The sequence below is a fragment of the Piliocolobus tephrosceles genome, chromosome 4, assembly GCF_002776525.5.
Source record: "Piliocolobus tephrosceles isolate RC106 chromosome 4, ASM277652v3, whole genome shotgun sequence".
NCBI classification, from domain to species: Eukaryota; Metazoa; Chordata; class Mammalia; order Primates; family Cercopithecidae; genus Piliocolobus; species Piliocolobus tephrosceles.
This window is the reverse complement of record NC_045437.1, coordinates 66,638,244-66,659,283: the sequence shown is the minus strand read 5'-3', so window position 1 is coordinate 66,659,283 and position 21,040 is coordinate 66,638,244. Positions and strand designations below refer to the sequence as shown.

Below are 21,040 nucleotides of genomic sequence, written 5' to 3'. Positions count from 1 at the left end.
ACTGGCCAGACTTTGTGCATAAGCTATAATAAACAGAAATGCAGTACATGTTATTCTTCAAAACCTTAACTTTACAAAAACACATAAAAGTTAATTTTCACTAATTACTAATAGTTACACAAATTTTAAAGAGGAATATAGTAAATAGCAAGTTTTAAGACTTAAACCACCTACTTAAAATGAAGTGTCCCTTTAAAGGATGATTAAATATTGCTAAAATATTTCATGAAATTCTCATTTTCAGTTTCTGATATGAGAAAAACTTACATGTTTTCTTTTTCATCCAGTCCTGTCTTTGTGATTTTAGAAAAATCTGATGTCAGAAGTCCTTAATTATATGAATGAATCTTAGTAGAGTGAAAAGGGGTTCATATTTCTTTTTAGAAGCCTTAGTGCCCCCATTTGATCTCTTCAGTCACTGTTTCTCATTATAAGAACCTATCCTATTGTGAGATTTCCACCCTCTAAATTCTACAGTCCCTCCTTTCAAGGCACCAGAAGTCAAAGCAGTGGAAAACTGAGAAACCAGGCCTGAATGAAGCCTTGATGTAATGAGGAATGTCCTTGCTAAGGTCATTCTATCTTTGTAGAAGGTTAAGGTATGGATAAGGAAAAAGGAAGACAGCCAACACTGGGAAAGGAACAAAAGAGTGCATAGATTGGATAGTAAGAGTAAGGTTGCAAGAAGGATGTTGCTAATGGTCTGTCTGAATGAATCTAGACTGGACTGAACCATCAGAATTCTACATGAATTTGTGAAGTAATGTTAATAAGAGATGAGGGACTATGCCTTATATCTTGACTTACCCGTAAAACTGAGTTGAATTGTCTCTGAAAATGTTTGTTGGTGGGTTAAGGTTTTTTTATTTAGCCATAGCATAAATGTGGGTCAGTCAATCAACACGTATTTATGTAATCCATTTCATGTGTCTGGCATTATGCTAAATTCCATGGGAAATGTTTACATATAAAGCAAATATAAAAGCTTTAATTAACCTAATCAACAACATACATGAAATGCTTAGGAATAGAGAATAGTGCCAACAACCAGTGCAGAATAGACTATAAATTCAACGGGAATTCAAAACAGGAGGAGATGATTCTTGGTTCTTGACTTAAATCTTGAAAGATGACTTAACTTTCAATATGAAAAGAAAAATGCCACTCCAAGCTTGGGAAGCCACAAGAGCAAGGGCCCAGACTTGAGAATAAGTGAGTGTGTTGGTAAGTAAACAGGCCTCATATTGAGATGAAAGAAGAGGAAAGGATGATGGCAGATCTTGAAAGACAAACACAGGAGCTTGGACCTAATATGAGGACATTGAGAAGCCATCGTAAGTTGTCGTTTTATGAAACTTCATTTGGGAAGTTACATATAAATTGGACCGGAGAATGGGGTGCCTGAAAACTAGGAAATATATAGACACTCAAGAACTATAATCTTCTACTTAAAGGATGAGCCTTCAGGCTGTATTAGGGGCAAATGGAAAAAAAAAAAGAAAGATGTATTCAAGACAAATCAAGATGAATCAGTAAGTCTTGGTGGAAGTTTGGAAATGGTCAGTGAAGGTGTAGGAGAGGTCAGATAGATTCCAAAATTTCTGTGCTCGCTCATTGGGAAGTGGGTTGTCATTGACAGAGAAAGGGAAATCGACTTATCAGGAAGTGGATAAGTCTGTTTTTAAATAGCTTGAGTTCAAGGTGATTTCTAGGTAGTGGGAAACCTCAAACTGGAATGTAGGTAAGAGGGAGAAGTTAATGTGTTAGTGGAAATGCCAGAAAACAAAAGACTGATTTTTCAGCCCACTTGTAACCCTGGGCACTACCCCACATCTAGTATGAGGCCTTATACATAATATGTACTCAATCATTATTTGTTGGCTGAACAACTAAATCTAGTTTGACACTTTGTTATCATCAATTAAAAAAAAAAAAAAAAAAAAAGCTCCTTAAAAAATAAAATTGAATGTGGCTCTCCTAGGGAAATGAAACTACTTAGGACCAGAGCTGTAATACATTTCATCTCTACACTCAGTCTTGTGCCTTTTTCTTCATTAGGACTATATTTAAAAGTAAATGTTGTTAAAACCTATTTTTGTGGTAGGTACCAGACTTTACATATTAATATGTGTGAGTTTGTAAGCATTTGAATGTCGATGATATCAGAAACCTAAATCTCACGCTGACATTTGTTATTTGCAATGATTTTAGGGAAAAGTTGTGAAAAATCAGAGCAACCAATAAGATGTGGGCAGTTGAATTTAAAAGTAAGCAAATTACAAATACCTAAATTTCCAAACTTTTAAAGATGGCATGGTAGCAGCATATTGTTCTAAAGAGATCTGGGATCCGGTAGTGCAAAATAAATGTAGAAACATGTTTGGATGTTCTGTAAGTGCCTATAAAATCAGATACATTGCAGACTTACTTCAAGAAATGCACCACAGAATAATTGACATATTTGGAGGAACATGGATTTTGTTATTTAATTATCTCTAGAGGTAGGCACCTTCATAAGTCATATTTACTGCTCATGCTTTTGAATTTCATAACTTCAGATTAAAAAAAAATTCATCCTGACCCATCTTACATTGTGGCTATAGTACACCTATAGAAGGAGCACTTGTTGGCCCATGACAAGTACAGTCTGTGTATTTGAAAACATAGCTTTAATTCTTACCAAAGAAATATAAGTTAACAGAAAAGGTAGCCTTATGTCCTCTTTGCTGTTCAGAAGTTTGCTGTGAAGTATAACTTATATCTTTGGCTCGGAAGCCACATGCTTTCTCAGTAGCAGAACACATCATACATCTGATTAAGATCAGCCGTTGTTCATTATGTTTAGCATGAGCTGGAGCATCCAAGTAATTGTAATGTGGTTCAGAAGAATTCAGAAAGAACATAATTGCCTTCACAATTTTGCTTTGAGGAAAAGAAATTCAAACATGCTCAGCACAGCACAAGCCTTCCAGATTTCCAGATTTAGTGGTAAACATCAGCATGGCCAAGTCTCAGCTGAATGGGAAAATGTGACAGGTCTGTTTGGGGCTTTCCACTTTAATCTGTTGCTGCTTTGCTTCATTCCTTCCAGCATGTATGTCTACCCTTTTAACTGCCCTTCAAGCAACCTTTCTTGGGGGCTTCAGTCACTTCACTGGACCTGTCTGAATGCAAAGTAGATTTTCAGGATCCATCCTTGCCAACCTTCAACCCAATGTTTATCGTGACCTCATGCCTTTTCCCTAGAGGACACTGCTTTATGCCAGGTCAGGGTACCAATGGACTCTTGTGATTGATGCCCTATTCCCAATATGTCTGTACTGTAAAAGAAAAGAAGAATCCCGGCTGATATGGAGCTATTCCAGACTGGGGAGGAGAGACATTTTAAGGGTTTACACAATTTTCTGTTACAGATTTTAATATGCTTATTTTACATTGCTTCTATGCCTTTTGAGGTTGAAATTTCCTCATTGCCAAACTTGTCATTTCTTTGGCTCCCTTCTTTTCCACCCCTCCACCTTTTATGAGCAAATCACTGCAGTTGATGGGGTCACCGTGTAAGTTTCATTCTCTCAGATGAAAAAATGCTTATTCCATTTATTTAAAAAGAAACAGGCGAGCAGAATTTGCTTGGCATTCTGAGAGTGACTTTGGCTTGATCTATGTATTAGACATCAAGGTAAAGTTAGGTGAAAAGGATGTTAATGAAATAATGTAAATATAAGACACTCTTCTCCAAGAAACTATCTTTTACAGGGAATAAAACATAAATATGAAGCAGAGACATCAGACACCAGCTACTCTTCAAATAAATGTAATAATGGACATAATAACAAGATGACTATTGTGAATAGCAAATATTTCTGCTTACTAAATATTATTATAATTGTAGCTTACTCATGGAGAAATATGTTTCTCTCACTTTGATGATCCTTGAGTTGATCAGATGTTTCTCCAGAAATCAGTAATGATATCCATAACATGTTTTGATCCTGTTAATCTGCATAGAGGTCATTGCAAAAATGCCATATAAAAAGCAAGATCTAATAGAAATAAAATATAATAAGTTAAAACTAACTTGCATTAAATTTTAGAATAATGATACTCATAGTTTATAGAACAATGTGCCTGGGCCTTCACATTGACCCTGTGGGTTTGGGTGGATATCATTGTTATCATCTGTATTTTCTAGACAGGAAACTGAGACAGAGAATGAATGTTCAAAGGTTTAATATAGCAAGTATGTCACAGGGTCAGGATATGGAACACCAGCCTTCTGACTTTTCAGTCAATTGTCTACCTCTAGCAATAAGGATTCTCTAGCTCTTTGACCTGGAGAAATGCCTTTGGTGTCACTCAAAGGCATGTATAGCATCCTACTTATGCAGAATATATATCCTCTAAAATGGAAAAAAAAGATTTTGCAATCCAGATCTTGGCTGGTCACATAAGTGTAAATTCCCTGGTCTGCCTTATTCAGATTCTTAAGTACTTGATACAGTCGTTCATTCATTCATTCAATATATATTTATTGAACGCCTATTTTTTGCTTGGTACTAGTATGGGCACTAAGGATGTGTTAGTGAACAAAATAGAGAAACAAATCCCTACCATTGTGGAGCTTATATTCTTTTAGGGAATAGAGAACAGAAAATAAATAATGAAGTTAATAAGCAGGTAGTTTACATCAAATGCTAGAATAGGATCAGTGTTGTGAGAAAAATCTGAGCAAGATAATAGATTGAGAATGCTGGAGATTCCTGAAATTCTATAAACCCTATGCTGATACTTTTCTAGGATCTTGTTATTTTGATGCAGTTTGAGAAAAGTGAGGCTTACTTAGGATTAAAGTGGTAAGATACATGTACTTTCAAGCTTGTTATTAAAAGTTTCATGTTTGTTTTCAGAGAAAACAGATACTAGGAAAATACAGAAAATTAGCAGTCCTATGATCTGCTAACCTAGTCTTTACCGTTGGTCCCAACTCCCAAATTCCCTGTCTCAATCCTGGGCTCCTATACTCTACCACTTTCTGAGTGCTCACTCCACAGTCTTCACTTATCTCACAATATGCAATAGGCTGTGGTTGAGATTGCTGTATCAGGTCAGTTTCCAATTATCACCATACTCTAAGTGCTTTCTCTTGCCCTAGAGGTCAAACATAAACTCCAGATCTTTTCCTTCAAAGCTAAATTCTTGCCAAATCTCAAGCTCCCTGTTCCTGTGTATAAGCAAGCTTTATCCTGAGTTCTAGCCACCCATACTTTCTCATTATCTTCTGTTTTCAATCTTCATTCTCCTGTCTCCACACTTTTCCCTGAGCTATCCATATCTCCCTTTCCTTCTGCCTTACAATCCACAATAGCTCTCCTAATAGCATGCTGTATAAGCTATCAGTTTTATAACTGATTTTCATCAGTTATCCTAGATTTTTCCCCACTTGATATTACATGTTTTCCAACTAGTGAGTCAATTCTTCTCTACAAACTTGTATTTGTTTTAGTCAGATGATGGAATCTTAGAATTGGAAAGGACTTTGAGGGCCTACCTCCCATCCACTATTAAAACCATTTTCCGAAACATCCGTGGCCAGCTGCAACCCACCTCATCTTGACCAGAGGAGCTGCCTGACAGATCTACATATGACTTATCATTTTAAATCTTCATTGCTCTCCGCAAGCCCAGCACCCCTCTACCTCTTCCCTAAATCTTACTAGGTGACTGCAGCTACTATTTTCCAAAGAAGGAAAAGAGAGAGAGAGAGACAGAGAGAGAGAAGCTACTAGGTCAAAATTTAATCCTCACTTCCTGTTTCAGTTAACTATTACTGCATAATAAACCACTCCAATACTTAGTGACTTAAAGCAGCAATGGTCTATAATTTCTCAAGATTTCTGAGGATTGAATGGGCATTCCCCTATTGCCTGGGCTCATCATCTGGTTCCTCAACTGCGGCTGGAGTGTCCAAGCTGGCTTTCCTCACATGTCTGGAAGTTCCTGCTGTCAGCTAAAGCACCGATTCTGTTCCATGTGGCCTCTTATCCTCTATTAAGCAACACTGGGCTTCTTCATATCATGATGTTCTCAGATTTCAAAAACAGGTAAAATGGAATCTATAAAGGCCTTTTAAGGCCTAGCCTTAGAAGTCATAGTATCATTTGTGCTGTATTCTATTTATCAAAACAAATCCTCGATTCAATGGGTGGAAAAACAGATTCTACCTCATGAAATGATAAAAGTCAAAGTCATGTTACAAAACTGTACACAATTCCAAACCATCAACCACCCTTGCAAACTGCTCAATACTGGGTCGCACAGAGTGCTGCCTAGGGAATGGTCACTCTTCCTCATTTTTAAGACAAACCTCTCTTTCTGGATCCACCCTGTCTACCTGCTCAGAGATTCTACTCCCTCTCTTCTGAAATCAGGGTTTCTCTTGTTACTGGTTCTTTCTTGCCATCATTTAGCCATATGCAGGTTGCCTCCATGATAAATTTAGACACACCTCAAGATGGTTTGTCATTGCCCCCCCCAAACAAAAGCCACATTTATTAATACTGCCCATCTCCCTCATTTTTAGCCAAGTTACTTGAAATGAAATTTGCCACAAACATATACCTCTCATTCTTGCCTCCTATTCTTTATATTATTTCCTTCTTTGGTTTCTGTGACACCACTGTTTTCTGATTCTTGGTCCCTCTCTGATTGCTGTTACCTAGCTTTCTTCCTTTGTTCATTGAAACCTTAAGTGTTATTTCACCTTCAGATGTCAGCATTTTATGCTCTTCTCACTATATTTCGAGGTGGTAATATTTACTTTTAGGGCCTCAACCATGCTCATATCATGCTCATACGTGTTCCACATGGTTTCTGAGATGTTCCCAGCAAGACTGAGTCCACTTGCCTACAGGAGTAACTCATTATCAGTGCATCCTCTCTTGGCCTTTCTTCCTTCCCCCTGTTCTTTTCCCCATCTCCACACTTATGCATATTTGGAATTGCCTCCAAAAAACTTAGCTGTACCAAAGTTTTTTGCCTTGGATCTATGTTTGGAGAAACCAGAACTAAGACAGCTTATATCCTGAATATTTATAGAGTTAGTCCTTCCATCCTCTGTACTTCCTGAATTCAAATCCTCATCTGGATTACTTTAGGAATTCGTGTCTTGTCCTTTGACTCTGATTTTATTCCTCTTCAATTTACTCATGACACTTCAAGCAAATAAGCTTTGTAAATCAAAAAGGTGATCATGTTATACCCCTTTTTAATAGCTTCAGTGGTTCCCAACTTCCCCCTACATAGAATAAAGCCGAAGATCTTAAAGCTGACTATGAGAACATTCGTGATCTGGACTCGTTTTACCTCTCTAGACTCAACTTCTACTGCAGCTATACTGAGCTACTTGGCATTTATCAAAGGAGTGGTGTTCTTCTTACTTCTAAGACTTTGCTGAAGTTGCATCAAGTTCAGACCTATTCAATATTGCAATAGTACATGTATAGTTGTGCTTCTCTAAGTTATAAGCAAACTAAAAATTGTGTTTTTTACACTTTTATGTCGTTTTATATCCTCAGGACCTGGCATAAATGCCCAGCATGTAAAATGTTGTTAATGAATATTAATTACTCTAGCCTCAAATTAAATACTTTCTATAATTGTAGGATCATTTTTTTCTCTAAACTGTTTTTAACTATAAAACTAATTTATTCCATTACATATTTTAAAACTGAAAATATTCGGAAAAATAATCATAGCCTCATTAATGTAATTTGTTATATTCTTGATGTATTCCTGATTAATCTTTTAACATACATGTTAGTTGCTTAATCATCTGAAATAAATATGTAATAATAATAATAAAAAGAACTAACATTTAGACAGCACATACTATAACCCAAATACTGTTCTAAGCATTTTATATACATTAACTTATTTATTTTTTTGATGATCCTCTGAAATGATCTCCATTTTATAGATTAAAAAACTAAATCACACACAGGAAAATTGACTTTTCCTAAGCCATACAGCTAAGTAAATGGTAAAGCCATAATTTGAACTCATATAGACTGGCACCAAAGTTCATGCTATATTTCATGGAGAAAATTGAATTATTTAATACACAGAAAGCACTTAGAACAGGGCCTAACACACAGTATAAATTCAATAAAGCCTAGTTGTTATTATCAATGGTAGTATAATGAACATAATAATTTGGTACCTTCAGCTTAAATTAGGGCACAGATTTTTACTTAGTTAGATACATTTTCACTTTGAGTTTGATCATAAATAATTTTTCATCCTACCATACAATGAATGTACAATATGCTATAGAATGATCCTGTAATAATTAGTTTTTATTTACCATATTTCTTTTACTGTTTCATAATTATATATAATACCATGAGCATTATCTTTGTGCATTAACCTTTTCCCTCTTATTTTAGGTCATTTTATTTAGGATAGTTTCCCAGAAGTAAAAATTATGTATGAAGGGGTTTGAACATTTTTGTAGTTCTTTATACACATCAGAAATTGCTCTCCAAAGGCATTATATTAAAACTATGTTTTAGAGTCTCAGTAGCTTAATATTTACAATTGTTTTATTAAATTTATTTTCATTAATACTAGTATGCCTACAGCGCCTACACAAAATAAATCCCACTTCTTTTCAATATGACAGACTTTCAAATCTTTAAATTTTCAAAATGTATGCCTAATCCATTTGTATCTCAGTGCAACTTTTCAGTTTTTCTGCAGACATTCTTTCTCCATGCCAAACATCCCTAACTTTCCCAGCATCTTTTGTCTGATAAATTTACCAGACTCCTAACTATCTGAGTCATAGTCTCCTAAATACATTCCATTGTGCCTATGTCCCTCTTAATTTAGATATTTCAGACATGGCCTGACCAGCACAGAACACAGCGGGGCTATCACTGCTTGACCAGGGCATCTATTTCCAGCACTGCAGACTAAAGTCATATTAGCATTTTTGGCACTAAAATACATTGTTGCTCATGTTTATGTACTGTCATCTAAATCCCCCATGCCTTTTTCACATGAACTCCCATTAAGTGAGGGCTCCCACATCCTGCACTGATATAAATAATAGTATGCAGTTGTTATTTATGTAGGTTATTTATGTAGGTTCTAAGTAAACTTTAGTTTATTTGTATTTATTGTTCCAGAATGTTGAAATTCATCTGAATTCCCAAGTATGTATATTGATAAACTTGATAAGCATTTTTGTCTTGCTCTGTCTTATGGTGCTGATTGATAAGTATATTTATACTTTCTATATCTTCACTAAAGTCTTTAATAAAGTTGTAACCTGGCTGGCATGGTGGCTCACGCCTGTAATACCAGTACTTTAGGAGGCCAAGGTGGGCGGATCACGTGGTCAAGAGACCGAGACCATCCTGGCCAACATGGTGAAACCCTGTCTCTACTAAAAATACAAAAAATAGCCAGGTGTGGTGGTGTGCACCTGTAGTCCCAGCTACTTGGGAGGCTGAGGCAGGAGAATCACTTGAACCCAGGAGGCGGAGGTTGTAGTGAGCAGAGATCACGCCACTGAACTCCAGCCTGGCAACAGAGCGAGACTCCATCTCAAAAAAAAATAATAATTAATTAATTAATTAAAAAAATAAATAAAATTGTAATCTAACACAATCCCAACTACAAAATCTCATATTATGTAATTACAGTCCTTTGGTTGCTAGCAGTCAGAGTTTTTGGATATGGCTACTTGGCCAGCAGTAAGTCAGCAACAGTGGATCCACCCAATTATCTTACTATTTACTTCAATTCATTCGATTCCTGAAGATATCATGGTTGACTTAAATGACTTGTTGGAACTAAAAATCAGTTGTGATTATATATTTTTCCATTAATTACTATTAGAATGGTTTTATAATTCTGTTTAAAAGGAAAGTAATTTATTTTAACCTGGATCTCATAAACTATCCTTATTTTCTAAGAATTATAAACTAGCACATGCTAATGTTAAATCTTATGGTGATCCAATGTTTATATTTCCTGACTTCTCTATAAAATTAACAGTTTATCATCGGAAAAAGTCACTTATACTTCCACGTGTGTTTTATAAGCTAATACAGTAGCAGACTTAGCCAATAACTATTGATTATTTCAATGCCCCAGTAAAAAATATGATAAAGTAATAAACAAAATAATGAAACAAAATCTCTGAAATATCTCTCCTATATGTACACACATACATGTATATACACACATATGTATATGCACACATATACGTGTGTATATGTGTATATGTGTGTGTCTATATATACTTTTTAATCCACATCAATATGCAAGAGGTAGGCTCTCTGCTTAGTTCAGATAACATTAAATTACTAATAGCATGATTATTATCTGATTATGAGTGTTATTGTCAATTATCTTAAAATCAGTCTTGAAACAACTCATATAAACTGTTTCTCAATGTTCAAAATTGTTTACTGATTTATTTGACTTTCAGGGTGCTTATTGGTTCTCCTTTAGTTGGCCAACCCAAAAACAGAACTGGAGATGTCTACAAGTGTCCAGTTGGGAGAGGTGAATCATTACCTTGTGTAAAGTTGGATCTACCAGGTATGTAAAATAAAAAAATCTGGTTTTAGGCCAGGTGCAGTGGGTCATGCCTATAATCCCAACACTTTAAGAGGTCAAGACAGGCATATCATTTGAGCCCAGGAGTTTGAGACCAGCCCGGGCAACCTGACAAAACCTCACCTCTACAAAATACACAGAAAAATAGCTGAGTGGGGTGGTGCACTACTGTAGTCCCAGCTACTCAAGAGGATGAGGTGTGAGGACCGCTTGAGCCGAGGAGTTTGAGACTGCAGTGAATGGTAAGTGTGCCACTGCACTCCAGCCTGGGTAACAGAGTGAGACCCTGTCTCAAAAAAAAAAAAAAAAAAAAAAAATCTGATCTTAAATTATGCCCAGTATTCTCACTGAAAGCAGATTTTGGACCGGGCGCAGTAGCTCACACCTGTAATCCCAGCACTTTGGGAGGCCGTGGCAGACGGATCACCTGAGGTCAGGAGTTCGAGAGCAGCCTGACCAACATGGAGAAACCCCGTCTCTACTAAAAATACAAAATTAGCTGGGCGTGGTGGCACATGCCTGTAATCCCAGCCACTCAGGAGGCTGAGGCAGGAGAACCGCTTGAACCTGGGAGGCAGAGGTTACTGTGAGACAACATTGCACCATTGCACTCCAGCCTGAGGAACAAGAGCAAAACTCCACCTCAAAAAAAAGAAAAAAAGAAAGAAAAGAAAACATTTAAATCAATTCAAGAAAATATTAGAAGTAATCTATAATCATTTTTTATATAATCATTTATAATGTATAATCATTTTTCTATAATCATTTATCTTGCAGATTCACAGAGAATGCCATTTCGATTCCCTCTGTCCTTAATTTGCTTTAGAAAGTCATCAAGGAGCATAAACAAATTAGAATATCTTACTAATTTTATAACTTTTAACTCCCTGCATTTTTCAGGATTCTTTCTAATTCACTGGTAATGTGAAAGAACTTCTCCAAATAAACCTGCCCACCACATTCCCTCCACAAAATTTGACTTAGTGCCTGGTTTTCAAGAGGAAATAGAATCAAAGGAATTGTAATAGATAAATTTAATTTTAAAAATGGAATTGCACAAGATAAATTTATATTGAAATAGATGTATTTGACAGAAATAGTTGGAACGTGACTGGAAAATTCCTACTAAAATTATCTAGAAATTAGAACCCTGGCAATGTTATATACAATATTACATACTATGGAAATGATTTATAGTCCCACAAGTTCATTTCAGATATTGTATTTTTTGGTTCTCCTTTTTTCAATTTTCTATTTGTTTGTTGTTATGAACTTTTTTTCTTTACATGCATAAGCATGCTTACAACAGCTGCTTTAATATCCTTGCCTGATAATTCCAACATCTGGAATATCTCAACATCACGTTCCATTTATTACTTTTCCTTGAGGCTGCCTCACATTTTCCTGTCTTGTCTTGTGGGCAGTAATTTTGGATAATAACCTGTATTATGTTTTTTTTAATTACAGGTGTGGAGATTCTAGATTCTGTTATATGCCTGTGAATAGTCTTAACTTTTCTTATTAGCAGGAAATTTACTTGGCTCAACTCAATTTCCAAGCATTGACTTTCGTTTTTTTTTTTTTTTTTTGGAGTCTCACTCTGTCACCCAGGCTGGAGTGCAGTGGCCGGATCTCAGCTCACTGCAAGCTCCGCCTCCCGGGTTTAGGCCATTCTCCTGCCTCAGCCTCCCGAGTAGCTGGGACTACAGGTGCCCGCCACCACGCCCGGCTAGTTTTTTGTATTTTTTTAGTAGAGACAGGGTTTCACCGTGTTAGCCAGGATGGTCTCGCTCTCCTGACCTCGTGATCCGCCCGTCTCGGCCTCCCAAAGTGCTGGGATTACAGGCTTGAGCCACCAGGCCCGGCCAAAGCATTGACTTTCTTGCAATGATAAGTAGTTAAAATCTCTATTCAGGTTTTTATTTCAGCTGGGCTATTTGAAATATACTCTGTAAATTTACTATGCAAGTCATCTAGTTATTTGGATAAAATATATATGCATATTATAGAACTGCTGTTTTGTGGCTGTTTTTAGAAGATATACTACTCTCCTCCTCACTTTGCAGTTGCTGCCATTGCTCCTAATCTCTGTTCTCTTTTTATTCAGTACAGTAAGACTAGGAGTTCTATTTGAGTTTTAGCCACTGACTAGGACCTTCCCTAGGTGGCGGGTGGGTTAGGGGTGGGGGACAAAAACAAAACAAAACACAAAAACAGGAAACTCATTTAGTGCCAGTATCTTCTTCCAAGTATGGATTCCCCTCCAGTTTCTGCCGCCTTTCTAGTGCCTTCAGGTGATTGTTTCATGTAATTTTTTTTTTTTATTCTTTCAAAAATTTATACTTGTGATTTGCAGAGGAGCTGTTTTGATAGGAGTTACTCCTTCTTTACTGGAAATTAGAATAGTTTTAAAATTAGCCTAGAGATTTTAGCCACATCAAGAACAGTAGGGAAGTTTCCACTGTAGTCCCTAATTGTCCCAGGAATGCTTTTCCTGGGTCAAGCTTTGTATATAAAACTCTAATACAGATTACTCAAGATCAATGCATATAATCACCCAGCTCCAGGTGCTTTCAAAGCAAACCAGACTAAACTCTTGGACAAAGACCATTGCTCAGATCAGGAAGTCCAACTGAGCATTCCAGAATCTCTGCTTCCATTCCCCACTTTAAACCATATACAGTCTTAACGTGCAAACAACTTCTGGAACAAACGGTGAGACAAATCTTTCTCAACCTGAACTTTGCCTCTTTCTAATATTCCACTCTACTAAGAAGATTTAGAAGTTCTCTTTTTTTCCTGTCCAGTCTTTTTTTTCTTTTTAGTGTGAGAAAGTGGAACTTCTTACCAATATTGTCAGGCTGGCATGCTTCATGCTTCAGAACCCAGCATTCCCTTCAGAATGTCAAATGTAGTCTCTTTACTGCATTTCCTTTATTGAAACTTCCTGGACACTGCTCTAATATTCCTCTAGTTTCCTTTGTCACCCAATGGATGTCCTCATGATTTTGGAAGTCATGGTCAAAAAACTGGTGTTTGAGTTTTCTTTTCTGATCTTCTACCCATTTCCCCTTTTCTTACCAAAAATCATGTTTCATCACTGGTCTTTTATAACAAAGTTATGAGATTACATTATATCTACAGTGTTATGAGACTTAAAACTTTGTTTTAATTAGCAAGAACGTGCGAAAATCAATCCCACATTCTCATTGCCCTGCTAGTTCTGCATTCTTTCACAGTTCAGCAAAACTATCTGAAATAGTTTCTGGGACATGGGCCAACTCTTCAGCCTTAGCTTGTTCGTTATATTCCTTAAGAATACTTGGAAGCCTAGTTAGTTGAACCAAAAGAAGAATGTGCTATGATATGAGCAAAACAAATAATTTCACTTTGTGAAACTTTTCCTCCCTCATAAAATTTTGTTCTATTTTTAGTTAATACATCGATTCCCAATGTCACAGAAGTAAAAGAGAACATGACATTTGGATCAACTTTAGTCACCAACCCAAATGGAGGATTTTTGGTAAGAACTGAAAGAATAATGATATTTATTGACAACAGATATGCTATCATTTTAAGTCTTTGTAAGATCTGTTATATAATTTTCAGTCTAATGATTTCTAATTTTAAAATATTTTTTTAAAGGCATGTGGGCCCTTATATGCCTATAGATGTGGACATTTGCATTACACAACTGGAATCTGTTCTGACGTCAGCCCCACATTTCAAGTCGTGAATTCCATTGCCCCTGTAAGAGGTACATATTTTATGCAATGTTCTTGCACGTTTGAAAAGCCTAAGCAATGAATGACACATATGTATACAAAGGAGCATACCAAAAAGCTTAAAGTATTTTCTTAGCTACCAGCATTGCCAATTTAGGTAAATGTTTGCTTTACCAGTATATAACAAAATCTGACTGCTATTTTTGCAATTGATATTAGTGTAAATAACTTTACAAAGTCATTTTTGAACTTCATAGATGAAGCTCTCATGCTGCTTATATTTAAAGAGTGAGTCTCTTTGAGGAAAGAAGTGACTTAATTTGAGATATGCACAAAAACTGTTTTATAAAAACTGTTATACAAAATTGATATTGAGAAAATTTACAAAGATAACTCTCATGCAATATTAATTAAAACTCAGTAGGTATGAATTTTACTTGATACAGACCCCACACCAATTGTTATTGAAAGCAATTAATATTTTTATCACCTTTACTTTTTCTAAAACTATTTTTTATTGCTAAAGCAGTGTATCTACTTTGTAGAACATCAGCTCATCTCTTAAAATGAATTTCCTTCATCCATGAAAGCACTTCATATGCCTCTGAAAAAAGCAGATTCCAAATTTGCACAATTGACTCCTTTTATTGCAGAATGCAGCACTCAACTGGACATAGTCATAGTGTTAGATGGTTCCAACAGTATTTACCCGTGGGACAGTGTTACAGCTTTTTTAAATGACCTTCTTGAAAGAATGGATATTGGTCCTAAACAGACACAGGTATGTGACTTTGTGTTTTGATTTCTGTTGTTCTAAAGATAAAAATGCAAAAATTTTTAACAAAACTAATTATTCTGAAAGCAAATTAATCAATACAACTAAAGTTGAGAATGAATTTTATATCCATTTTCCTGTTCTTATTTCTGATAAAAAGGACATTATTTTAAGCTGTGTTATTTTCTATTTTTTTCTTTTAAGACAGAGTCTCACTCTGTTGTCCAGGCTTGAGTGCAGTGGTGCAGTCTCAGCTCACTGCAACCTTCCCCTGCCACGCTAAAGCAATTCATATTCCTCAGCCTCTCAAGAAGCTGGAGTTAACAGGCATGTGCCACCACACCTGGCTAATTTTTTATTTTTGTAATAGAGATGGGGTTTCATCATGTTGGCCAGGCTGATTTCAAACTCCTAGCCTCTGGTTGATCAACCTGTGTCTGCCTCTCAAAGTGTTGGTATTAAAGGCGTGAGCCACTGTGCCCAACCTAGGCTGTGTTATTTTCTAAACAAAAAATATTAGGAAAGCTGCCATTTGTAATGCACTTGGAAAATAACTCCTATAGATTTCTATAAACTCATAATTTAATTCTTACTTAAAATGGATATAGCTACTTTTGGTAATATCAGAGCAGGGTCTCAGAGTTTGTAGAAACCAATCTGACATCCCAAAGAACCCATCACATTATAATCTCTCTTCTCATATTACATAAATAAGTTAGTAACTGACCAGAGGATACTACTTAAAGTATGTTGTCCTCTCTATTAATAATTTCTTTTCCCTAAGTTAAAAGCAAATGCCCCTGGCTATCTCTCCATAAAATCAAATAGTTGTTCATTTATTCCCTCAATTAATATCTATTTCTAAACACATCTCCTTTATTGCCACTAAATGAAGTGGAACTTCTCACATAGCTTTTCCACTTTAGATACTGAGTTTAATTGCATTTAATTAAATACATTTGACTGATTTAATGTTTATTAAACTTATATGGGCATATATATTAAAATACAGAGCAGACATAATGGATAACAGGCAAATAAAATGTCAAAATTAAATCGATGCCTCAGGTTAGGAATTAGCCCTAGAATCAGAGCCTAAAAGGTTATTGTGTGGTTTGAAAGCTGTGGAGAGCATAGGAGACTTTAAGATTGTAGAACTGCAATCAGTACAGTGATCATCTTTTTTTTTTTTTTTTTCCTGAGGGCTTTACTTTGGAAGAAGTTTCTGAGGCACTGAAAAAGCGGTCTGAGTGCGTTAATGTTTGCCACACCTACATTAAATTTGGAACATAATACGTGCACATATATATACATACATGTGTCTTCATGTGTCTGTGTATATTTATGTCTCTCTTTATATTTTAATATATATGTATGTATAATTTTCTAAAAAGATGGTGGTTGAAAATTTCAAAGTTGAACTCAGACCTCATAGTGAAATGTATTACTGCATTCCAAGACTGAATAGGTCTCTGTAGAGAGCAAGTGGAAGGGTAAGGTTATATACATCCTACTGGACAATAGAAAACTTCTTGAAATCAGGGTAAAATCATTAAAAATGAAATGGGCTTTTATATACCACAAAATGTAATTTTCCGTAGAAGTGACTTATTTGCAATTGACCTTCTCAAGTGAAATTACTAATGGATGGTAGGGGATCTTTTATCCCTTCTTGTACAGGGTTCAGGGCAGCCTGCATCTTAACAGACCCACTCCAGGATGTGACTTGCTCTTCCTTCCGGCACCTGTTCTGCATGGACCTCCTTTTTTCCCTTCTGAGGACCACTCTCCCTTCCTCCTTTCCTCCCTTCCTCTATCCCATCTCTCCTTGGCCAATAAGATAGCATAGAGTCGTAAAATTAAAGCTGGAAAGAACCTTAAAGGTCATTTGACCCCAAACCTCAATTTGTGAAAGTGACATGGAGGCTAACTGACTTGTTTAAGGTCTTCCTGCTTGCTGATGGCAGATCAGAGAACACAGTTCTCTAATTGTAGTTGAATTTATTGTTGTTGTTGTTGTTTTTCTTTCTGAGAGCTCTATTTCTAGAGAAGCTTCAGAGCCCGTACCATCTAATGCCCCTAAACAGTAGATTTCAATCCCTTTCCATCTCAAGAGGATGACTGTCGTCATCCTTTCCTCAGGCCGCCTCTTGGCTGAAACAATGCTAAGCTTGGCAATGCTTCGCTCCCTGCACTAACATACCTGAAATGAAATGGCTTGTGTTCCCGCTTTCTCCACTTTTGCCCATGATGTGCTTTCTTTCCTTCTTCTTGTTTTGTCCGTCCCATTTGATCTTCTTATCCAGTTTTTTCCTTCCAAAGCTAATAACATTCTTGAAATATTTTAAAAATGTATTATATAGCCATCTAAATATTTTATTTTACCTTTAAATTCACTTATGTATATTACTCTAAAACTTAATCTATTCGTAGCTATTTGTGAAAATCAGTGCAGCTGTGACATGTTTGAAGTCGGTCCACAACTTTAGAAAGAAAATCCATATGGTTCTTTTAGACTAATAATCACAGCTTCTGTGAAGATCTATGCCAGTGACTCCATCTTGTAAAGAAATAAATAACAGTCAATTGCTTATATGCTCAACCTATTCTTCTACAATTTTGATGTTTTTCAGTTAGAACTATAATTAATTTACATTTCTGTGTTGAGAGTCCTAAAAGAGGAGCTATTCTTCTTGTCTACCAGAGGAATTCTAGCCTGCCAGGGTGGGCAACATGAAGTTATATGTCTTTCCTGGAGGGAACAATGGCTCTATTCAGACACATGCAGGAGCATCCTTGGGGTCCAGATGCTACCACTGAATGGGAGGAAAATGAACTTACCCTGAGACAGAAGAGTTCAGTTACATTTACTCAGATTCAGAACCGCATTCCACAGAGAAGAATATTTCTGAATGAAACACTCTGCACAGTGTCGTTTATAGTATCTTCTGACTTCATCCAAGGAAACCTGCTTTTTAAAGACAGAAGCTGATTATATTTCTGGTTTTTTTTTTTTTTTTTATGTCACATCTTGCTTGCATCGTTGATTGTGGAGCTTAACCATATACATTCATTCATTTATTCAGATGTATATACTAAGGGCTTGCTATGTTCCAAGCTCTATGCTATAGCTTGGATAATAGTGGGGAATAAGACAGACAAGGCTGCTGCCTTAATGGTGCTTCTGTCTAATGCAATGTTTCTCCAATTACGGCTCATGGAATTTCTGCTTCCAAATCACTGGGATGCTTGAACTATACCCCAAATTTTCAAAATCAGAATCTCTGAGGGTGTGGCTATAGAGCCTGCATTATACATAAGCAACCTATATGATTCTTTTTTGTTTGTTTGTTTGTTTGACACGGAGTTTCTCTTGCCGCCCAGGCTGGAGTGCAATGGTGCAATCTTGGCTCACTGCAGTCTCCACCTCCCGGGTTCAAGCGATTCTCGTGCCTCAACCTTCCGAGTAGCTGGGATTACAGGCATATGCCACCACGCCCGGCTAATTTTTGTATTTTTAGTAGAGACAGGGTTTCGCCATGTTGGCCAAGCTGGTCTTGAACTCCTGACCTCATGATCAGCCTGCCTCAGCTTCCCAAAGTGCTGGGATTACAGGTTTGAGCCACTATGCCTGGTCCCATATTATTAAACAGATTAAAGTTTGAGAAACACTGGACTAAGGCATAATTATTATATTGGTGGGTGTGTGTATGTGTCTGTCTGTCTATCTGTGTTTGCTGCATACTGTAGATAATAGGGACCTCAAGAGGAAAGGCTGCATCATCTTCCTATCTTCATCAGTGGCCAGCCCAGTGGTTTACTGTAGCGTAGTAAGCCCTCAACGAGCGCTTGTTGAATAAATATTTGTATCATAATGAGTCCAGTTTTGGATTTTTCTCTGATTATTGGACACTTAATAAGTGTTTTTTCTATAACTGGTATTTTTTAAATTATTTTAAGTATATTACTTTATACTTGATTCTCTAGTGTTCAGTCTTTTCTAATCTTCTTTTCTATTTTGGCTTATGTTATATCAGTGACTAATTTCATAAATAATTCTCTAAAATAAAGAGATTGGAAAGGACATATTTACCAAGCCATTGCTTTTGCTAAACCACATTTAATAGAGTTTTAAGTATAATGCATGTAAACTCTTTTTAAAGTTTGATCATCGTTCAGTGGATTCAGAAAAGAAATCTAGTCATAGAAAATTTGGAAAGACATTTTCTCTTCAAAGAAAATATGTGCTGAAAAGCATGCTTATCTTTTCATGTAGTCTTACAGTAATTCTTTCCAAAAACAGTTTGTTTGCTTGACAACCAATTATTTTTCTTGTTTTGTTGCTAATATAATTTAAATCTGTTTGATTTTTGTTTGTTTGTTTTTAGTTTTAATTGTTTCTTTTAATGAAAGCATTCAGTTCCACCCTATGATTGGCAAAATTCGCTTCTGGAATTTATTCTCCCCTTTATGTATTATCTCTATCTCCATTTCTGAAAGGAACAGATATAAAAATGAATCATGAGAAAGATTACCCAGAGGAAGGTGCAAAAGATAGAAAGCTAAGAGCCACACAGAGAACTTTTAGACTCCTCATCCATACCAAATTTCTAAAAGACTATTAATGTAGTTTATAAGATTTGTAGAGAAGATGTCTCTGTAGAAAGAGCCTACTCTGAAAGACTTCAGTGGGGTCATACACATCTTGGTATGTGTATACTGGAGTTTGGACACGTAGTTGATTGACTGACTAATGCCTAACTCCTGCCTGAATTGTCAGAGCATGACAGCAGCTGTTATGTCTAGCTGCTGACAGGGAAGTCAGAGCAGAGGTCACTGCACTGGAGTCAACCTGCATCCCCAGAGATTGTTAGAATGCACGTGTTTTCCCAGGATTGGCATGGGTACTCAAAAGGAAGAGCCAGCGTGAGGTCATGTCAGGGCCTGTCCATAGGGATTACTGGAAGTGAGTGGCTGCCTCTGCAGAGAACGCACAAGATCTCTGTAATTCTTAGGGACTGAGGCAGTGGGATGCATTCACTCAGGGCAGGGGTGTAGGTGAGACATCTCAGTGAAGGGAGTTATCCAAAGAACCCTTGAACAAGTTGTACATACCTATTAGGACCTGATTTATCTTAGGATAATACCAATGCAGTAATAATTTCTCTATCCTTATTTATCTTCCCTACCTCTGTCCCTGGAAGGTCAGAAATCACAGTTAGCAATCTAAGTGAAAACAAGTAGGAAAACAAATAAAAGTCAGTCATGCATCTTTCTCAACTACAGGCTTCTCACCTCATGTAAGCCCTTAGTAGAAGTAGGAGAGAAGATTTAACTACAAATGTGCTCTGATGTTTCGCCTTGTTGGTTTTTAGACAGAACCACATGAAAGTATTGCTATTTGATCTTTTCTTTCCATCCTACAAATACAGCAGTTTCTTTTGGTACAGGCTAAATTAAAATATATAACTTTATAAATTAACAGACATTTTAAAACTAAGAATTAAAAAAAACTTAAGATATTTATCTTTCCATCTAGGGATAGGAAAATACTTCATTTTGAATAAATTTTGAAGGGCTGGTGGGCCACAAATAAAGGTTGTATTCTAATTACACCTCCTGTATTTTTGTTTGCTGTATTGATTAGTTACACATTTGGTACAATAGATATAGATTGAATATGATTCCTATTCTCTGCAGTCATAGATTTGTCATTTAGTAATTGCAAGCAATAAAAGGCAGCGTCAAAGATATGGAACATTTCTCAAAGTAACTGTTACCTCCAAAAAACAAAAATAGTAAAAAAGAAAAGGAAAGGGGGAAGGGAGGGAGGGAGGCAGGAAGGCAGGAAGGAAGGAAGGAAGGAAGGAAGGAAGGAAGGAAGGAAGGAAGGAAGGAAGGAAGGAAGGAA

General features: G+C 36.4%; 1 protein-coding gene across 1 annotated transcript in view; it reads left to right on the top strand.

Annotated features, from left to right (window-relative positions):
* The window catches only part of ITGA1 (integrin subunit alpha 1), a 167,603-nt gene that overhangs the window by 61,441 nt on the left and 85,122 nt on the right, over positions 1-21,040 (top strand). The window contains exons 3-6 of the mRNA XM_023210559.3: positions 10,499-10,611; positions 14,064-14,152; positions 14,275-14,386; positions 15,008-15,135. Of these exons, the coding sequence (XP_023066327.1) occupies positions 10,499-10,611; positions 14,064-14,152; positions 14,275-14,386; positions 15,008-15,135 (442 nt within the window). The remainder of the gene's footprint in view (positions 1-10,498; positions 10,612-14,063; positions 14,153-14,274; positions 14,387-15,007; positions 15,136-21,040) is intronic.